General features: G+C 40.3%; 1 protein-coding gene across 1 annotated transcript; it reads right to left on the minus strand.

Annotated features, from left to right (window-relative positions):
- Window positions 1-104: 104 nt before the first annotated feature.
- On the minus strand, window positions 105-13,397 carry LOC127972290 (uncharacterized protein KIAA0930 homolog). The gene is made up of 11 exons (XM_052575708.1): window positions 13,135-13,397; window positions 9,855-10,003; window positions 9,469-9,573; window positions 9,260-9,337; window positions 7,807-7,908; window positions 7,066-7,206; window positions 6,791-6,979; window positions 6,519-6,642; window positions 3,087-3,122; window positions 1,447-1,602; window positions 105-1,356 (listed from the first exon to the last, which is right to left on the minus strand). Exons 1-11 carry the CDS (start codon window positions 13,256-13,258, stop codon window positions 1,316-1,318), a joined length of 1,245 nt encoding a protein of 414 aa, XP_052431668.1. The 5' UTR covers window positions 13,259-13,397; the 3' UTR covers window positions 105-1,315.
- Between the last annotated feature and the right edge of the window lie 1,033 nt (window positions 13,398-14,430).

The following is a 14,430-nucleotide window of genomic DNA, read 5'->3' on the forward strand; positions in this document are numbered from 1 at the left end:
TTTAAAATTTGTATTAAAAGTTTGCGTCAGTCTTTACAACCAATACTGGTTCCTTTACCTTTTGCAGTCTGCAAGAATTTGTGCGATATCCCACAATTGGGCAATAAATTTGAACAAGAGCTTTTTTTATAATGTGTATTTTCATAAAGATGTACAGAAAAGGAGTTTATATATTACAACATAAATACGACAACGTGCACATTTACTGCCTAATTACCACTTGATACAAAAGCGCATGTAAAGCGTTTAACCAACTGGGACTTCCTTAAAAACAGCCTTCCTCTGAAGCTTTGCACCTCAAGCCAAACAATGAATTAAAACTGAAGACCAGGATCTTAAAATAGTTTGAGCAACATCTTCAAATGCTGATATCAAATAGATATTAAAGCTGTCAGATCAGTTACAATTACATTCAGCTGACACACACACACACGTACAAAACTAAATAATACTGACACTTTGGGTTGGATATACATGTTCAACTCCAAAAGCCCTTTAGTGCAAAAGAGTATTCAAAAACTGGACAGTCACGAAACTTGAACAAACCCAAAAATCAATTTAAAAAAAGCAATGTCTGCTGGGTGGGATCATGTGATCTAGTGTCAAGGACAAAGTGTCTTTGTGGACGGAGATGTTTCCAAGAACTGTGCTCAGGTTGTGTCCTCATCGGCCCGCGAAACCTGCGTCAGAGTCTTCTCAGGAGATACGTCACGTTCACCAGTATTTGGAAATCAGGAATCCCCTCGAACATATCGTGTAAAGTACAGGAGGACATTTGCTGGACATCTGTGATTCATTCAGCTATGGGCTATCAAAAGGACGACGTGTGATATATATTAGCTGGTTAGCGAAATATTAAGGCCTGGAGCTGCAAGGAAACGTCCTTCGGAAAATATACTACACACAAAATCAGTAATATTGTGAAACCTACGAGTGTCTTTTGAAGGAGGGTTGAAGGGAGACGGCTGTGGTCGGTACAGTTCACTGAGTTTCTAAGCAGCAGTGTATTTACAACAACGACATTCGTTTCATCTCCCAATAAACATTTCCCTTTCGTGTCACAGTCTAGTGCCACTTTAGATCCAGGTCTGGAGCCATTCTGGATGGCGTCTCTTTCTCTGAAGAACATATGGAAGAGGCACTTCTTGATGGGAGTTTGTTCCTTTCGGTTTCTCTTTTCCTCTTCTCGCTCAACTGTCGCGTATTGTTCATGGTTTGTGTTTTTGGTTATCTGTCCGTACGCCACACAGCGGTTCCTCGGAGGCCTGATGTGAGGAGGCACTTGGTCATGTGGTTTTTGGGGAGTTAGTAAATGCTATGTCATCAGAATGGGCTTTTGTCTCACCTCCAGAATATCTAAAAGAGAGACAACAGAGCCATTTAGCAACTAGCTAGTGTAGAAGATGGAAAAGAAGCATGATTGTATGGATGGCAGGTGTGCTGTACCTGTGGTGATGCGATGCAAAGGAAGAGTGACGTAGGTGAGATGAGAATACAACAGAAAATACTCCTCTTTTCTGTTCAGCTTGAGCCATGAACCCACCAGCGAGCGGCCCGTTCCTGACAGAGAGCGGGAGCGCAGGTTTGTGGCGTTGCACATGTCTGAGGAGAGAGGAAAGTACCTTTAATTTCACTTCAGACTGAAACCATCACTGTTACAAGGAAGGAATGCTTTTCCACCCACAGAAGTGCATAAATATTTGTTTTTATCTCTTCCTGTTAAAACTAGGACTATCAATAAGCTAGACACATGTGATTTCAAGATTTGAGTCTGAATACAAACATAATTATATAAAGCATAATTATATAAACAATACTTTTTTCTAGCAGATTAATCAAATGTTATATTATATGAGTGAGTGATTGATTGTTAACAATTAATCACTAATTTAACAGTATTGGGTAATCTTTTTTAAATTATTTTTCAGATGAAGAAATTCAGAAATTATAAGTTATGAAAATTAAACGTTTAGTTTGAAATTTTAATTCAGATCATACAAAACTAGGCCATGGATTTTATTTATTATTATTATTTGCTGCAGTAATTCGCAGTTTCAGACTGCAGGATATCATCATTAATAGATCAGAAAATGAAAGCTGAATTTTTTTAAATTCGTATATTCACAGCTAAAAAAAAATAAATAAATAAATAAATAAGAATAAGAAATATATATATATAAATAAAGAACCAAAACAACCAGTTTAACTGTGCGTTCACACCAGATGCGACTTGTGCAAATAAATCGCGCTATTCGCGTGTAGTTGGACGCTTGAAATTTTGAGTGTAGACGCTTCATTCGCGCGTGAAATTAACTTCACAACAGATGTGCAGATCTCATCATGGGGGGGGGGGGCTTCTGCCAGTTGAATTCACGCAGCATTTTCAACCACCATTTTTATTCGGATTATTTTCCAAATATTACTGTTATCCTGTCATGAAATGTAGTTTTAAAAGTATTTCAGACGAGAATGTAGTTGTTTTAAACTCAAATATGCAGTTTATTTATAAAAACAGCATCCATTTAAAAACGTTTCTCGCCGATTTCGGAGACGAGCTCCACGTGATCACCCGAGAGCAGTCTCATCTCTGATAGACCTTCTGACTTGTGCCGCTGACTCTGATGTCTCTTTAGTGGTTGAAAATAAAATATAACTCGTTTGGGGTAAATCTAATCTTTGGTCATTATTCACTTAATCTATTAATGTTATATATACACAAGCAAGATCCTTTTTATTCCTATTTAGTATGAAAAGAAGTATCATACAGCTCCAGGTGTCCACATACAGCGATGAGCAGTTTGTCCTCCATAGTTGTTTCGGATTTTCCCTCCGCTCGCTACGTTGTAATCACGTCACTACTAGAGCAAGCTCCTGATTGGTTAACGCGGCACTAAATTTCGCCAAAGTTCAGATTTTTCAACTCGCGCCAAACGCACCGCAGGTTCGCGTCTTTGCATTGACTTAACATTGAAATCACTCGCGCCAGATGCTCTATTCACATCTGGTGTGAACGCACCATTAAAAAACTAAGAAAGTAACTTTTCAGTGTTGTTAAATGTAAGTACTGTCCCAGTGTGTTTGTGTACCTTCATCATCCTCTTCTCTAAAAAACTCCTCACTGTCGGAATCAGAATCAGAATCAGAATCAGAATCAGCTTTATTGCCAGGTATGTTTACACATACGAGGAATTTGTTTTCGTGACAGAAGCTCCGCAGTACAACAGAATGACAGCGACAGAACATAAAACACATAATAAAAGAATAAAAATACAAATATGTAGACAGTGAATGACAATATACAAATGACAATTGTAGGCAGGTATATTACAAAGTGAAGTTATGTATGTACATATATATTGTGTGCAAAATTAAGTGTATACTAAGTATGTGTGTTAGATAAATAAAGTGTGTGTGCATATAAATATAAAGTGTAGTGTGTTCGCCATTATTATCAGCTGTTCAGAAGATGGATTGCCTGAGGGAAGAAACTGGTCCTATGTCTGGTCGTTCTAGTGCTCAGTGCTCTGTAGCGTCGACCAGATGGCAACAGTTCAAAGAGGGAGTGTGCTGGATGTGAGGGGTCCAGAGTGATTTTGACAGCCCTTTTTCTCACTCTGGATAAGTACAGTTCTTGAATAGATGGGAGAGTTGAACCGATGATTCGCTCAGCAGTCCGGACTACTCTCTGTAGTCTTCTGAGGTCAGATTTAGAAGCTGAGCTGAACCAGACAGTTACTGAAGTGCAGAGGATGGATTCAATGATGGTGGAGTAGAACTGTTTCAGCAGCTCCTGTGGCAGGTTAAACTTCCTCAGCTGACGGAGAAAGTACAACCTCTGCTGGGCCTTTTTTACGATGGAGTCAATGTGAATGTCCCACTTCAGGTCCTGAGAGATAGTGGTTCCCAGGAACCTGAATGACTCCACTGCAGTCACAGTGCTGTTCATGATGGGTGAGTGGGGGGAGTGCAGGGGGGGTTTCTCCTGAAGTCCACGATCATCTCCACTGTTTTGAGGGTGTTAAGCTCCAGGTTGTTGAGAGTGCACCAGACAGCCAGCTCTTTTACCTCCTGTCTGTAAGCAGACTCGTCACCGTCCTGAATGAGGCCGATGAGTGTGGTGTCGTCTGCAAACTTCAGGAGCTTGACAGAGGGGGTCCTTAGATGTGCAATCATTAGTGTACAGGGAGAAGAGCAGTGGGGAGAGAACGCAGCCCTGGGGAGCTCCGGTGCTGATTGTACGGGTGCTGGATGTGTATTTTCCCAGCCTCACTAGCTGCTGCCTGTCTGTCAGGAAGCTGTTGATCCACTGACAGATGGAGGTGGGCACGGAGAGCTGATTTAGTTTGGGCAGGAGGAGGTTTGGGATGATCGTGTTGAATGCCGAGCTGAAGTCCACAAACAGGATCCTCACATAAGTCCCCGGTCTGTCTAGGGTGTTGCAGAACATAATGCAGTCCAATGTTTACTGCATCGTCCACAGACCTGTTTGCTCTGTAGGCAAACTGAAGAGGATCCAGCAAGGGCCCAGTGATGTCCTTTCAGGTGGGCCAGCACCAGTTTTTCAAATGACTTCATGACTACAGACGTTAGAGCCACAGGCCTGTAGTCATTTAATCCTGTAATTTTGGGTTTCTTAGGGATGGGGATGATGGTGGAACGTTTGAGGCATGATGGGACTTCGCACAGCTCCAGCGATCTGTTGAAGATCTGTGTGAAGATGGGGGCCAGCTGGTCAGCACAGGATTTCAGACAGGCTGGTGTAACACAATCTGGGCCTGGTGCTTTTTTCCTTTTTTGCTTCCGGAAGACCTGGCGCACCGCATCCTCGCTGATCTGAATTGCAGGTGTGGGGGAGAGGGGGGATGCAGGAGGTGTGAATGGTGAGAGTGCTTGATTGGAGAGGTGTTCAGGATGGGTTGCAGGAGCTGTTAACGGTGTGAACGGTAGTTTGGAGAGGCATTCAGGGCTGGTTGCAGGAGTTGTGAAGGGTGTGAATGGTTGTGTGGGGAGGCGTTCAGGGCAGGTGATGGTGTGTTCTTTCAAACCTGCAGTAAAACTCGTTCAGATCGTCTGCCAGTCGTTGATTCTCTACAGTGCTGGGGGGTGGTGTCTTGTAATTGGTGATCTTCTTTAGACTTTTCCACACTGATGCGGAGTCGTTGGAAGTGAACTGAGTCCTTATATTTTCAGAATAATTCCTCTTTGCCACTTTGATCTCCTTTTCCAATGTGTATTTAGCCTGTTTATACAAGACATTGTCCCCCTTCACGTAAGCATCTTCTTTGGCCTGACGGAGCTGTCTGAGTTTTGCAGTGAACCACGGTTTGTCATTATTGTAAATTAGTTGAGTCTTTGTAGGAATACACATATCCTCACAGAAACTGATATATGATGTTACGGTCTCTGTGAGTTCATCCAGATCGGTGGCAGCAGCTTCAAAAACACTCCAATCAGTGAGGTCAAAACAAGATTGTAAATCCCTGCTCTGCTTCATTAGTCCATCTTTTTACAGTCCTTGATACAGGTTTAGCTGATTTTAGTTTCTGCCTGTAGACGGTATAAGATGAACCAGAAGGTGATCAGAACGTCCCAAAGCTGCTCGTGGAACAGAATGAAATGCATCCTTTATTGTGGTGTAGCAGTGATCCAATATATTACTGTCTCTTGTGGGACATGTAACATGCTGTCTGTATTTTGGCAGTTCACGGGACAGATTGGCTTTATTAAAGTCCCCGAGAATGATTAAAACAGAGTCCGGGTGTTGTTGTTCTGTCTCTGTGATCTGATCAGCGAGTTTCTGTAAAGCTGAGCTCACATGAGCTTGCGGATGGATGTAAACACTGACCAGAATGAACGAGTGAAACTCCCGCGGCGAATAGAACGGCTTGCAGTTAATGAAGAGTGTTTCGAGATTTGAGCAGCACGTCTTCTTTAACACAGTTACATCTGTACACCACCGTTCATTGATGTAAAAGCATGTCCCGCCGCCGCGCGATTTCCCCGTGGATTCTGATTCGCGATCCGCTCTAAACAGCTGAAAGCCCGGCAGATGGAGCGCGCTGTCCGGTATGGTGTCATTCAGCCAGGTTTCCGTGAAACACAGAGCAGCAGAGTGTGTGAAATCCTTATTAGTCCGAGAAAGCAGAAGGAGTTCGTCCGTTTTGTTGGGTAGAGAGCGGAGATTTGCCAGATGGATGCTAGGCAACGGCGTTCGAAATCCGCGCTTCCTGAGTCTGACGAGCGCTCCCGCTCGCTTCCCCCGTCTGCGCGTCCTGAAGCGCTTGATCAGCGCCGCCGCTCCTCCGATAACAACGTTCACTAAAACATCTGAATAATTGAAATCCGGAAAAACATCTTGTGGTGCGTTCTGCCGAATGTTCAGCAGTTCTTCCCTGGTGAAACTGATGGCAGGAATATAACTAAAGACAGGACAAACTAACAAAAACACAAAAAACATATGCGGAGCTCGTCACGGAGGCAGCCATCCTGTATCGGCGCCAGCGATTATTTTCGTTTGCCGTTTGCCGAGTGCGATTTCTTCATCTCAGCGTTTCGGTTTCGGGGCACTTTCCGTCGGAGTGACGGTGAGAAGAAGGAGGGCCTGTTTTTCTCCGGGGTTGGGGGAGTGCTGAATGATGTCACCTATGAGGAAAACAGGGCTATCAATTACTTCAAAAGCGTAAATGAAAAGAAATGAAGAGATTTTCAGTGAAGAGAACAAAATGCTAATGGTTTGTGCATTAATTGAAAACATCTACTGAAGTGGCAATAGAAAATGGGTTTAACTGACCCTCTCGTGAAGAGGGGAGTCTTGGTCCTCTTCAGTGCCGCAGGGTGAGGTGTCTCCAGTGGGCACTCGACTCACAGCCATCTCAGCATGACCTTTCCCCTGAGGACCCTTCATCCGCACAAACTCCATGTTGTTGTACTTGTAGAAGCCGAATGACATCCGCTGGGCCATCTTAGCAGCCACACTCACCTACGAAGATATAAACACCATGAAATACACACAAGAAGCTTTTACAAAACAATGAACACTTTGGACAAATGTAAAAGGAAGCATACCCGGTTATCATAGACCTTCTTGAGCGCCTCGTAGCGGATGGAGCCCTGGAAGATGACGCCCTGAAATGTGTTGCTCTTGTCACTGGCCACCAGCTCCACACATACCATCTCACCTTCTCCAACAGTCATCTCGCTGAACACCTGACCAACACACACAACAATTACAGCACTGGTTATACAGAATCACTCATTATTAGGGCTGTTAGTTAATGTGTTTATGCAGTACAGCTCACCAGAGGTATAATTCCCTTTGTTTTCTCTCCCTCCGTTTTGTTCAACACATTTAATTTTTATATGACAGCCACCCAGCTGTGTGTAACGGAAGAAAAACACACTTTGTGGTGGGAGGGGTAGGGGCTATCAGATTCTGATTATGAATGACAAATAACCTTACCATAGCTTTCATACACTACACGGTTGAGTACATAGTGTAAAAGTGCACAGAGTTTAGCGCATCATTTGGGATGCAGCTTATGCATCGATAAACCTATATCTTCTGAAACCAATATACAATTGACTGCTTGAACATTTCTGACTTAAAACTGAGTAACCTGACTGAGCTAGGTTTCAATGAAAACCACATAAACCTGTCCAACCTGATATGACCTCAGAACAGATATACAGGTGTTTATTTCCTTATGTTAGATGACACGAGTAGATGTTGCAGTACAAAGCTTTTGAAACTACCAGCAGTTTTGTTTAAGCACCACGATGGGATTTAAAAGCCTAAAAAAAGGTTACCTCCTCAAAGTTGTCAATCATGAAGAAGATGTTGGGGTAGCTCATTTTTGACTCCTCCCCTTTGCTGTCCATTGGGTGTTTGCTCGGAGAGGCGAACACTTGCTGTAAAGAAAGAGATCCTCTGTTTTCAGTTGCAAATTCACAAAAATAACATGAAATTGTTCAGCTATGATATGTGTGTGTCATCACCCCTACAAGGAAGTAAACTCTTCAAGGACTAGTTCAAGTTTCTTTTATCAGTTTGGTTTGGGTTTCGGTTGATGTAGAATGTATGGAAAGAATTTAATCAACGTCTATCAGACGTTTTTGGAGATGTATGTGTGCTGTCTGGGTGTGTCATTAGGGACTGAGCTGGAAATGTCAACCTTTTTACCATGATTTTGTGCAGTGATTGTAATGTAGCTTGTAGTTTCATTATCCTATTATTTTTTTCTAAAAACAGCTGACTGAATGATAAGACTATCAACCCTGTAATGAGTATTAGTGTGGTAAACAACTGATGCTTCATGCTTTAAACTTTAAGTAGCAAACTATAATTTGTATTGTATAACCTTATGATTTGCCTAATAACAGCCAGACTTTTACGATGATTTTGTGTGAACCAGACATTAGATTAAATGGTTAGTTCACCTAAAAACGAACAAAGCAAAGCTGACCTCATATTTCATCCACCCGGAACTGCTTCTGTTCACAACAGTGAGCGCAAACTAGATTAAAGTGATTATTACATTTTGAATATGGGTATTTTTCTAACAAAAACACATCGATTCATCACAGAATGCCTTTGTTCACCCCCCGGGAACCATGTGAGACACTTTTTTATGAATGGGCACTTTTTATTTAACTTCTTTTGGACTGATGCATGCAACACCCGCTGAGTGCCATTAGTTTGAAAGATCCAAGACAATTTTTAATATAACTCTGACTGGATTTGTCTGGAAGAAGAAAGTCACATACTTACAGTTTTGTTTTTTTTAAAGAACTGATTACCGTATTTTAAGTCACACGTTTTTTCTTGGTTTGGCTGGTCCTGCGACTTTTAGTCAGCTGCGACTTATTTATCAAAATTAATTTGACATGAACCAAGAGAAATGAACCAAGAGAAAACATTACCGTCTCCAGCCTTGGTTCTTGGTTCTAAATTAATGCGACTTATAGTCCAGTGCGACTTATAGTCCGAAAAATACGGTACTTACAATTGCGATAACTGCTCTAATAATAAACACCTTCTAGTGTCAATCTTCAGCTAAAGCTAATAATGGATAACTACAAGACTCTCTATTCTGTTACTATGATTTTGTGCAGAAAACACCTGATTATTGACAAGTGTAGACAACTCCTTTTTTAATAATAGACTTCTATGATCATAACCTAAAGATGGCTAACTGTGTTATCTTGTGTCTGAACTGCATAGCTATATCCCATCACACGAACTGAACAAATGTGGTCTTACCTGTGATTTCTTCTTGTGGATGTGGATGTCTCCTGCATCTGAGCGTGTGCAAACTGCACATGTGACCACATAGTCCAGCTGTGGGACAAGAAGACTACATGGGCAAAACTACACCATAACGACATTAAGTCACAGAGAGACTCTGTTTCAGAGCAATTAATTGTGTTTACATTGCACTTCATAGCGTCGGATCATTGAGGTTTGCTTACTTTCTGCAGGATGAGATTGAGATAGACGCTCTCCTCCCAGTCGATGTCAGGATCACCGAGTCCAGGCAGCTTTTTAGAGTCTCTTCTGTAAACCTCCACCTCCACCTGAAACAAACACAAATCGTAACAAATCAAATGCAAGGGTTAGAACCACATGAGGGTGAATAAATGATGGTATTTTCATTTTTGGGTGAACTACCCACAATATAATACACATTATTACATTAAGGCCCTAATGAATAAATGCTACCGTTTATAAGATGCAGTGCTCACAAAAAAATCTAGTGCATGTATGAAACTGTCCAACCCCCAGGTGAGAAATTTTAGAAACCATTTCTCTGTCAACTCTACACCTCACTCAATGAGAATAAACAAGTTCATCTCACCTTCTTCCCTTCTGTGTTGTCTGCACCGACGTAGGAGAGCTTACGGCGCACATAGAAAAGCATATCATCCTGACGTGGTGCCCATTTCTCCATGAAGTATGTGGAGAACATCCATGTCCAGAACACTATGCGGTCATCCTTGAAGCACCCTTAAAAAAAAGAAGAAAAAAAGAAGATTCTAATTAAATACAGTGAAATCATACAAGCATTTTAATCAAATGTAGCGAAAAAGCAGCGCAAAATTTCAGCTGTATCTACTATATATTTTTTTTTTCTGTGTTAGAAAAACAATAACTGACTGCAAACATATTTTTTGGTCAGATTTCACCCCAAGAAGCAAACATTTTGACCATTGCTGTCAGATGTTATCGGTGATTTTCAATGTTACTGCAAGTTTAACAAACAGTTAAACAGATTTACAGTCGACATGAAATCTAAATGTATCTATTTACTTGCTTAATACACATTATTGGTCTTACTGTGAACTATTTATTAATACATATTAGTCTACATTTTTATAATCTTTCATCAATATTAAAATTTTGCTTAAACTCTGAAATTGTTTTAGCAACTAAGCATTAATTTCTGCATTTATTCCTTTACGAAAAGCCCACTTTTCACGATCTAATCAATTCGCAAAAAATAACATAGATAGAACAAGGTTTGAAAACATATTTCTAAAGAAATTAGAGTCAGTGTCTGTATGTGATCATTAGCTGCACTGTACATGTGAACGCTGGCATCTTTATTGAAGTAAATGAACCATTTAGTTTTATCGAGTGTCAATCCAGAGACCGAGTGTTGTTCTGAAAGCTGGAACACTTCCAGATCTGCTCCAGCACCCTGTCAGCTGAAAATGAGCTGCAGTGCTGCGTAAGGTCCTACCATGACATTTACTTCCATGGTTTTCAACCTACAAAAAAGGAGAAATGATCACAGGACCTGGACTTCCACATCCCCATTTAGAAAGAGGAAGATACAGCTTGATATCGGTTCAGTTCTTCACGATGGTCCACTACACTCAGCAAGCTTAGAGGCATACAGTAGATCACACAAAAATGAAAATGATAATTCACTCACCCTCAGGTTGTTGCAATGAATGTATGAATTTCTTTCTTCTGCTGAACTCAAAAGAAGCTGTTTAGAAGATTGTGGGTGACCAAACTGTTGCTGGTCACCGATGCCTTCCACAGAAGAAAGTTCAGGTTTGGAACAACTTGAGGATGAGTAAATAATGACACATGAACTACCCCTGTAAGCTTGTTGAGAGGAGGATCCTCAGGGAGAACTGAACAGATATACTTCCCATTTCCAAGTTTTAAATCCATGAGCTGAGATTAATGCATCTTTTATAACAAACAATATTAAATAAGTCTGATGTCAAGACAGTGTGCACTGTGTGTGTACTTCTTTCTTCTCTTTAATTCCACTAGAGCTAGAATCAAATGGCAACTTCGTTGGAATTTAATCCGAGTAAACAGTATAAATCACTGAGGATTTGGTTGTTTTTTTGTACTAAAGGTCTGGGTTTTGGGCCTTTTGTTGGATCAATTGTATAGTAGTTGAGTTACTAACAGATACTGTAATTTCTAGTACTGAATGCCTCCATTAGACACTAACTGAACCATTTGGACTGAAAGGTTTCAGTAACATCACAGATCCGTTCCTTAAACAGAGCTTGCTTGTTTAACTGGCTAAATTCTGGATAACTTGGCATAAAGTTGCAATATTTACTGCCAAATTTATACCCAGTGGTCAACAAACATGTTTCCTAAATATATAATTCAAATGGTTACACAACTGGATAAAGTTTTTTACTGCTCTGAAGCACAGAAAACCCCTGGTTTATTAATAACATATCCTGAATATTTATCCAGCTAACCAAGCTGTGCTCAAATAACAGGATTGATGGGGGGAAAATATGTAACATTTTTAAAATTCAGTTAATGGAGTAGGTTAATATTGTACTTATTACCATAATTAACCAACATTAATAAATGTTGTATATCTACATTTTTGCCATTTAAAATTTCTGTTGTGTAAATTAACATTAGTCACTGTATTATGTACAAGCTCAATGAACAACATTCTTCTATAATAATAAAGTACATTATTAGTTTATAGCGCATTATTAATTAACGTTAACAAACTGAACCTTATGCTAAAGTGTTACCAAAAAAAAAAGACATGTGGCAAAGACAGCGAGAGAGACTAGACGTGTCCGTTGTAACCGAAGGAAGATGTGCACAAAAGCAGAAGTGAAGAGCTGTGCAAAACAGCAAACATTAACCGTGTATTGCACAGAGAATGAAATATTTAAAAGAGACAAATCATCAAAGAAAGATGACAGAGAGAAAGAGAGAGAGAATGAAGCACAAAGACCACATCAAAATCAAAAATTCTGGAGAGGAGAACTGAAATATCTAGTACATGATCTCGAATGATATGTGTTTGTTGCGAGTTAAGATGATGATTTTGTGTGTGACTTGAGTTACTCAGTAATCAGCAGAACTCTGCCCCTGACAACACGACAGTCGTCTGTAAGAGCAGCTCTGGGATCTCTCCTCGGGGAACGCTCAGGATTTCAGAAAGGAGAGCTGGTCTGAATGGGGTCAAACATGTAACTCTGACAATACAAGACAAATAGGGTCGGTAGAACCTCATCTTCTCTTCAGATTACACTGTAGAAACCACCTTACATGATAAAAAAAATACTAAAATAAAATAAACAAATCATCAAAACCCTTGCAAATCATTTGCATGTTAATAGGATGGGGGGGAAACAAACCAAGCCAAAGGCAATGTCAATGAAATCAATAAGCCAAAATGTAATTTTTTAAACATTTGGTCTATATCATCAGTCATACATTACAGCAAGGCTGTTTTTCAACAGGTGTTAGCGAAGAAATTGTTGTTTTGTGATTTTATCAACCATTACATGAAGTAAAACATCTATATCTAGACCTTACATGATTACACAGACTGACAGACGTGTAGTCAGAAAGAACATAGATAGATAGATAGATAGATCGATAGATCGATAGATAGATGGATGGATGACAGGACTATGACATCACAGACGCGAGAAAGCGGCGGCACGCCTCGCGAATTATGATGTCACGAAGGAGCACGAGCAGAAACAATAGCAGATGACCGCGGCCCGTTTTCGCCTTTGACCGTCATGATCAAATCAGTTTCCGTTGACGCGTCTGCGGCGCTCGTGAAGGACAGAGGCTGTGTCAGGCTCGAGGGGCGAGTGTTGACGGCTGTATGTACTGACCCAGTCCGCTGAGGTCCTGTCTGACGCTCAGGCGGTTCCGCTCGTCCGCGATGGCCTTCAGCATGTGCTGCAGGGACTGGTCCGGCTCGGCGGGATCATCGCTCTGACTCGACGGAGCTGCCATGATGCGCGCGGATGTCACGACACGAGCTCACCGCTCATCTCACAGACACGAGCCGAGCACAACAACACAAGCGCTCTGCTCTGCACTTCCGACAGCTGCGACGCGTCGCGTCGGGAACACCCCGTGCTCGGCCCGTGATGTCACGCCGTAGGCGTCACTTAAAGGGGACGCCGAGGAGCCACTTCTAATATCACTAATCGCTCTCACCTCATAAGTGCAATAATATGATAATTATGTAAATGTCAGTCCATTTTATATTTAAAAAATATTTTGTTAATTATTCAATATTAATAATGGACATGAAAGAAACGAAACATTCAAAACAAAATGCCACTGAAACTAACATGCATAAATTAATAAATCCGAATAAATAAAATGCATTAAAGTTGTCCCTGTTACACGTTACATGTACTTACTATTATAATAAAAATGACTTATGCATAATTACATGCAAGTAACCCGAAGCCAAATCCTAACCCTAAACCCTATAATATAGTTAATTAATATTACTCAGAACTTAAATGTATAAATACAATGTTACAAAGACACCTTAAAATAAAGCGTAACCTGATAAAATGATTACTTAATTAGTTATCCCTATTGCTAGTAATAGTAGTAACTGGTAATTAAAATACTTAAAGTATTCTTTGATATATAATTTAAACCACAGTGTCCCTTTATCACATGACAACTGCATTATCTTCTATTCAATTGTCTGTTTTCTTTAACACGTTCTCTCTAAAATGAATTAGAACAGTTTATAGTATTTCTGAAGACTTTCATTCTAATTTACAGTCTAGTGTTGTGACATTTAGTTTTCAAATTGGCTGACAGATTTTTCTAATGTGATGTTCAGTTACATTTAATATTCTTGGCACTGACCTTACTAGCATGCTAATTTAATAAATATCAAAGAAAAAAATGGCAGCTGTTTGAAATCTTTTATTTTTTATATATATAAACTGATGACACATTAATTCAGAGAATGACACTTCAAATTCTTTTTTAACAATTTATGCTTTAAGTGGTTACCAGACACATAAAGAAAATGCAGTGAATGTATGAAATATTCAAACGGTGTGCTGCATTTAAAAAAAAAAAAAAAAAAAAAACCATTATTTTGCATTGTAACATCATGTGTGTGACAGAAAAATAAGCTGCAAAGACACAAT

Source organism: Carassius gibelio, chromosome A4 (genome assembly GCF_023724105.1).
Source record: "Carassius gibelio isolate Cgi1373 ecotype wild population from Czech Republic chromosome A4, carGib1.2-hapl.c, whole genome shotgun sequence".
In the NCBI taxonomy this organism is placed as follows: Eukaryota; Metazoa; Chordata; class Actinopteri; order Cypriniformes; family Cyprinidae; genus Carassius; species Carassius gibelio.